Raw genomic sequence first — 6,600 nt, forward strand, 5'->3', positions numbered from 1 at the left:
CCCTGACAAATAAATAAATAAAATCTTAAAAAAAAAAAAAAGTTCACACAGCAAAAATCAGGAAACCACCAAAATACTCATCAGTAACAGAAGGGCTGCCTAAACTGTGGTTATGTTTATACAGTGGGATAGTGTTCATTTGTATTGACTGAGTGAACGATCACTTTAACATGAATAAATATTAGAAAGATAAAGTTGAGAGAAAACAAGTTGTAGTTTTAGAAAATAAGCAGTTTTCTAAATTAAGTTTCCTAAAATAAGTTTAGAAAATAAGCACAGCGGGTTCAACAGTATAGATCATATTTTCTCTTGGTTAAGTTTGGTGTTGGGTTTACATAATCATTTTGTCATTATGCTCTATAACTTACAACACATACAGTCTTTTGTATGTATACCAATCCATAATAAATTGTAAAACCACAGGGATTATAAGGAAATTACTAAGTTTTTTTGTGAATTAACATCTTAAAATATAATGGGAAGTAATATTCACATTAGTGACAAATCATAAAATACTTAGTAAATTCAATAGGAAAGGCATAGGATCCACATTTTTTAAAATGTATTTAGAGCTAAAACCGTTGGAACATAGAGAAAATATCAGTGTTCTTCGATGAGGACTATTAATATAAAATATCAGTTCTTCCAAAATTCACATATAATTTTATTGTGATTCAAATTAGAATCTGTAGATCTCCATGGAATTGGACAAAATAAGATGAAAGTTTACATGAAGAAAAAAGTATGCAAGAAAGGTCAAGAACGGGGGTGCCTGGGTGGCTCAGTCAGTTAAGCATCTGCCTTCAGCTCAGGTCATGATCCCAGGGTCCTAGGATCAAGCCCCACATTGGGCTTTCTGCTCAGTGAGGAGCCTGCTTCTCCTTCTGCCTGCCACTCCTGTACTCTGTGTCAAATAAATAAAATCTTTGGGGAAAAAAAAAAGAATGGTCAAGAACATTGGGGCGCCTGGGTGTCTCAGTGGGTTAAAGCCTCTGCCTTCGGCTCAGGTCATGGTCCCAGGGTCCTGGGATCGAGCCCCACATTGGGCTCTCTGCTCGGCAGAGAGCCTGCTTTCCCCTCTCTCTCTGCCCACGCCTTTGCCTACTTGTGATCTCTATCTGTGAAATAAAATCTTTAAAAAAAAGAGAAAAGAAAGAGGTTACTTGTCCTGTTAGGCATTGAAACATACTTTCTAAAGCCACCATAATCAAAACTTGGTTTAAGTGGGGCACCTGGGTGGAAAAAAAACAAAACAAAACCAAAAAACCCCCACAAACCACAAATTTACATAAACAAAGGGACAGACAGTAATATTAGCAAACAGGGTAGAGCTTTTTGTGTTAGTTAAGTACAACACTTCTTTTTTTTTTTTTTTTTTTTTTTTTAAGATTTTATTTATTTATCAGAGAGAGAGTGGGGGAGAGAGCGAGCACAGGCAGACAGAATGGCAGGCAGAGGCAGAGGGAGAAGCAGGCTCCCTGCTGAGCAAGGAGCCCTATGTGGGACTCGATCCCAGGACGCTGGGATCATGACCTGAGCCGAAGGCAGCTGCTTAACCAACTGAGCCACCCAGGTGTCCCAAGTACAACACTTCTAAAGGATAGTTTAATAAATGTTAGCTGACAAAGCTCCACATCTGAAAGAAAAGTAAACTGGACTCCTGTCTTCTATCACATACAAAAGTCATTCCAGATGGATTAAAGATTTCATTGTGAAAAAATTAAGCTATAGAATCTTCAAAATTAAGAGAAGAAGATACAATGTATGGAATTTTAATCTAAGCCAAGAAAAAGACTAAAAAAGAAACATTTATGGTTTAAGACTTAAAAATGGGAGAAATCAAGGGGCAGATTAGAAGAACAGATAACAGGGGGGGTGCCTGGGCAGTTGGTTAAGCGTCTGACTCTTGGTTTCAGCCTGGGACCTGATCACAAGGTGCGAGATCAAGCCTGAGGTTGAGCTCTGCACTCAGTTCTGAGTCTGCTTAAGACCCTCTCTCCCTCTGCCCCCTCCCCACATGTGCAGGCACATGGGCAGGCATGGTCTCACTCTCTCAAACAAATAAATCCCATTTATTTATTTATCTATCTATCTATTTATTATTATTATTTTAAAGATTTTATTTACATGACAAAGATCACAAGTCAGCAGAGAGAGCAGGCTCCCCACTAAGCAGAGAACCCGATGTGGGGCTCGATCCCAGGACCCCGGGAGGACCCAAGCCGAAGGCGGAGGCTCTAACCACTGAGCCACCCAGGCGCCCCATAAATCCTTTCTAAAAAAGATAAAGGATTAATATGTATAATGCACAGAGAGAGTGTTAGGTTGTTTGTAATTTCTCATCGTAAAACAAAGTATGAATGGAAAAAAGGGTATGAATACGCAGGTTACATAAGTAATCCAAAAAATGTTCAGTCTCACTAGTACTAATTAGGGAAATGAAAATGAATTAACAATGAAATACTGACATGGTAGAGATCTCTACCAACATAGAAGTATCATTAAAACTGTATGTGTAAAAAAGCAAGTTTCAAATAATACCTGCATTATATAGTATAGAAAATAGTCAAAATACTTTTTTAATACTACATGTATGTAATATTCTAGGGGGGCCTGGTGGCTCAGTCAGTTAAGCGTCTACCTTCAGCTCAGGTCATGATTCCAGAGTCCTGGGATGGAGCCCCGTGTCAGGCTCCCTGCTGAGCAGGGAGTCTGCTTCTTCCCCATTCCCCTGCACGTGCTCTCTGTCTCAAATAAATAAAATATTTTTTTAAAAAATATTCTAAGAGGACATGTACAAAGCTGAGTGTAAAGCACTGTTTGTAATTAAAACCCAAATAAAGGGGCGCCTGGGTGGCTCAGTGGGTTAAGCCGCTGCCTTCTGCTCAGGTCATGATCTCAGGGTCCTGGGATCGAGTCCCGCGTCCGGCTCTCTGCTCAGTGGGGAGCCTGCTTCCCTCTCACTCTCTCTCTGCCTGCCTCTCCATCTGCTTGTGATTTCTCTCTGTCAAATAAATAAATAAAATCTTAAAAAAAAAAAAAAACCAAATAAAAATTAAAGAAACTGTGTAAAAGCTAACTGGAGGACCCATAAATTTTGCTCCTTGGTATTTATCCAGGAAAAATGGGACATCTATTCACAAAGAGACAGACATAAGCATAGCAGCTTAAAACTAGAAATAGCCCTGGGGCGCCTGGGTGGCTCAGTGGGTTAAAGCCTCTGCCTTCGGCTCAGGTCATGATCCCAGGGTCCTGGGATCGAGCCCCACACCGGGCTCTCTGCTCAGCAGGGAGCCTGCTTCCTCCTCTCTCTCTACCTGCTTCTCTACCTACTTGTGATCTCTCTCTGTCAAATAAATAAATAAAATTAAAAAAAAAAAAAAAAACTAGAAATAGCCCAAATAATCGATAAACTGTGGTGATGGTCGCACAGTGGAATACACCAGCAACAGTAAGGTAAAAACCACTGTGCAGCAATATCGATGAGCCTCAAAAATATGAGTGAAGGACACCAGGGACACCTGGGTGGCTCAGCTGGTTAAGCGTCTGCCTTCCCCTCAGGTCATGATTCCAGGGTCCTGGGAATTGAGCCCCGCATCGGGCTCCCTGCTCAGTGGGGAGCCTGCTTCTCTGCCTGCCTGCAGCTCCCCTCCTTGTGAGTGCTCGCTCCGACAAATAAATAAAATCTTTATTTAAAAAAAAAAAAAGGTGGGGCGCCTGGGTGGCTCAGTGGGTTAAGCCGCTGCCTTCGGCTCAGGTCATGATCCCAGGGTCCTGGGATCGAGTCCCGCATCGGGCTCTCTGCTCAGCGGGGAGCCTGCTTTCTCCTCTCTCTCTCTGCCTGCCTCTCTGCCTACTTGTAATCTCTCTCTGTCAAATAAATAAATAAAATCTTAAAAAAAAAATCTTTTAAAAAAAAAAAAAAAAAAAAGGACCAGACAACAAGACTATATTCTGTAGGAGGCTGTAGAATAGGAAAAGCTTCATCTGGGGTGATAAAATTCAAAACAGTAGTTGTTTGGGGAGAGGACTGACCAGAAATGGGCCTGTGGGAGTTTTCTGGGACAACATAGATGTTCTGTCTTGATAAGTGTGTGGGTTATACAGGTACATGCCTTGGCCAAACGGAATGAATTCTGCACCTAAGATCAGTGTATTTCGGTGTCTGTAGATGACCAGGGAGGACTACCGAGGTGCATTTACCAGTTAAAGAATGTGAACTTCTTTTCTAACATTGGTTTTTAATGCTTATATTTAGAGAAGCTGCTCGAGAATGTCGCAGAAAGAAGAAAGAATATGTGAAATGCCTGGAAAATCGAGTCGCGGTCTTGGAAAATCAAAACAAAACTCTAATAGAAGAGTTAAAAACTTTGAAGGATCTTTATTCCCATAAAAGTGTTTGATTAAGAAAGAAAATATTTTTGCAGACTTGCCTAAAAATTAGATGGATTTCTTTTCTTTTTAGTGGAGTTTATAAATTAAAAGGTCAAAAATGAAGCTTTTTATTTAGGCTTTTGCAACTCAAAGATAAATATCTTATGCAAGAGATGTGGTGACGGAAGATAAAATGGAAAATGACCTCAAGGAAGTTACTGGCACAACTGGAAACTAAAAATTAAACCTACTCAAACCTACTCAATAAGCAGGAAATGAACTTCACCAGTTTGAATCTTCTAAATACCAAGAATCCAGAAATGGCAGATAAGATGAAATCTGGTAAACTGGTTTTTTAAAATAAATCAGTTTACCCTGTAGGTTTGCCTTTCTTATTGTTTCTTAAATTTCTTTTCAATTGTGTGTGCGTGTATCTGTTTTATTTCTGCCAATAAATTCTAAATTACAAATAGAAAAGCTAATAGATAACTAAATATATAAATTATGTTTTCTGATTATGTATACTTGTTCTATTGTCCAATCTTTTAAATGGGTTTTTTAAAGTTTGTTTTTTGGACTTGAGAGGGGTTTTGAGAGTTGCTTGGGTGAACTATTTTTGAGGCTTTGTCCTAAAAGGCATCTAAGGTACATGAATGGAATGTGGTGATTTTGTAACTTTTTTTTTTTTATCAGATTGGAAAGTGAACTTCTGTTTAAAAGTTTGATACTTTTAAATAGCTTGGTTTTTTTTGGTTACTCTGGGAATGGAGATTTTCTACAAATATATAATAAATTGTTTTTTGATTCTGTATTCAGTATGCAGTTGAATATACATTACTTATTCTGTTGTGCTTTAATAGAATGGAATGTTTACAGGCCCTTAAGATGATATTAGAGTATTTTTAAAAAACCTTCTGAAGATGCATACCAAAGTTTTCCAAGAGGATTTTATAACCAATTTAATGTAAGGTTTATCAGATTCTAAAATAGTATAATTATTAAGGCAATTTTATGTTAGAGTCTATTTTGTAATGTAGTGAATGGTACATTTCTAAGAAAAGTGACTGCCAATATATTTTTATAGCTAATCTTTATAAATTCTAAAGTTGAGTTTTTAATGATTATTTTAAATGTTTATATAGTTTGTTTAGTAAAAAAAAAATATTTTGCATCTCAAAGTATCATTTTTATATAATGAAAAGTTTCCAGATTGGCTAATATTTGAATTGCAAGTTTTGTATGCAGTTTTATCCAAAGCTCAAGAATGTCCATCAGTACACCAGTGTTTAACCTCTGTTATTCCAGTTTGTATACACTTTGAAATTGTAATGCAAAACTATTGTGCGCTTCTTACACAATATGTATCATATTGTTGTCTGTGAAATTAAAGGATATTTGATAAAATTAAGTTTGCTGAATGTAAAATACATTGCTTGATATGTAAACAACAAGCTTCCTGATAGCCATTCTGTTAATTACACTAACTATAGTACCTTTTTAGTTTTAAAATGAGAATAAATTTAAAATTCTGGTCCATACAACTTGTTTTAAGAGAGGATATCTTTATATATTTGATTCAGTCAGAACCAATTCTAACAGTGACTAAATTTTTTGTTCTGCAAGTGTTTATTAGGACATGGTTAACGAGCCTATTATGTAGAAACCTTAATTGACAAATTTGTGCAATTTTTTTTTTTTAAGATTTATTTGTCAGAGAGAGAGAGAGGGCGAGCACAGGCAGAGTGGCAGGCAGAAGCAGAAGGAGAAGCAGGCTCCCCGCCGAGCAAGTAGCCTGATGGTGGGACTCCATCCCAGGATGCTGGGATCATGACCCGAGCCAAAGGCAGCCGCTCAACCAACTGAGCCACCCAGGCGCCCCCAAATTTGTGCAATCTTAAATGAAAAATTTTATTAACAGTATTTTAAGAAATTGGGACTCTGTTGATTTGGCAGCAGTTTGTAAAAAAAAGTTTGATCACCCGTGGGATTACTTATATCACTATTTGGTATAAAGCCAAGAGGAGGTCCAGGCTCAATGTGTTATATCAAGAGAATTTTAAAAGATAATATAGGGTAGATGTAATGCTTGGCTGTCCCAGGGATTATTTAGTTCTTAATGCCTTAACAGCTGGACATCATAAATATTTATAAACTTAACACTGTCTGCAGACTTCAGGTGTAGGGCCTTGCTCTCACTAAATCAAGTTACCTAGGCTAGCAGTGTGT

At 37.8% G+C, this 6,600-nt stretch overlaps 1 protein-coding gene across 4 annotated transcripts in view; it reads left to right on the forward strand.

Annotated features, from left to right (window-relative positions):
• Positions 1 to 5,782, forward strand: part of ATF1 (activating transcription factor 1) — a 91,646-nt gene extending 85,864 nt beyond the window's left edge. For all 4 annotated transcript variants that reach the window (XM_082741318.1, XM_082741320.1, XM_082741319.1 and 1 more), the window contains one exon: positions 4,259 to 5,782. In XM_082741318.1, the coding sequence (XP_082597444.1) occupies positions 4,259 to 4,403 (145 nt within the window). In that variant the 3' untranslated portion in view covers positions 4,404 to 5,782. The remainder of the gene's footprint in view (positions 1 to 4,258) is intronic.
• Positions 5,783 to 6,600: the final 818 nt, after the last annotated feature.

The sequence above is a fragment of the Mustela nivalis genome (assembly GCF_964662115.1).
Source record: "Mustela nivalis genome assembly, chromosome: 7".
Classification (NCBI taxonomy): domain Eukaryota; kingdom Metazoa; phylum Chordata; class Mammalia; order Carnivora; family Mustelidae; genus Mustela; species Mustela nivalis.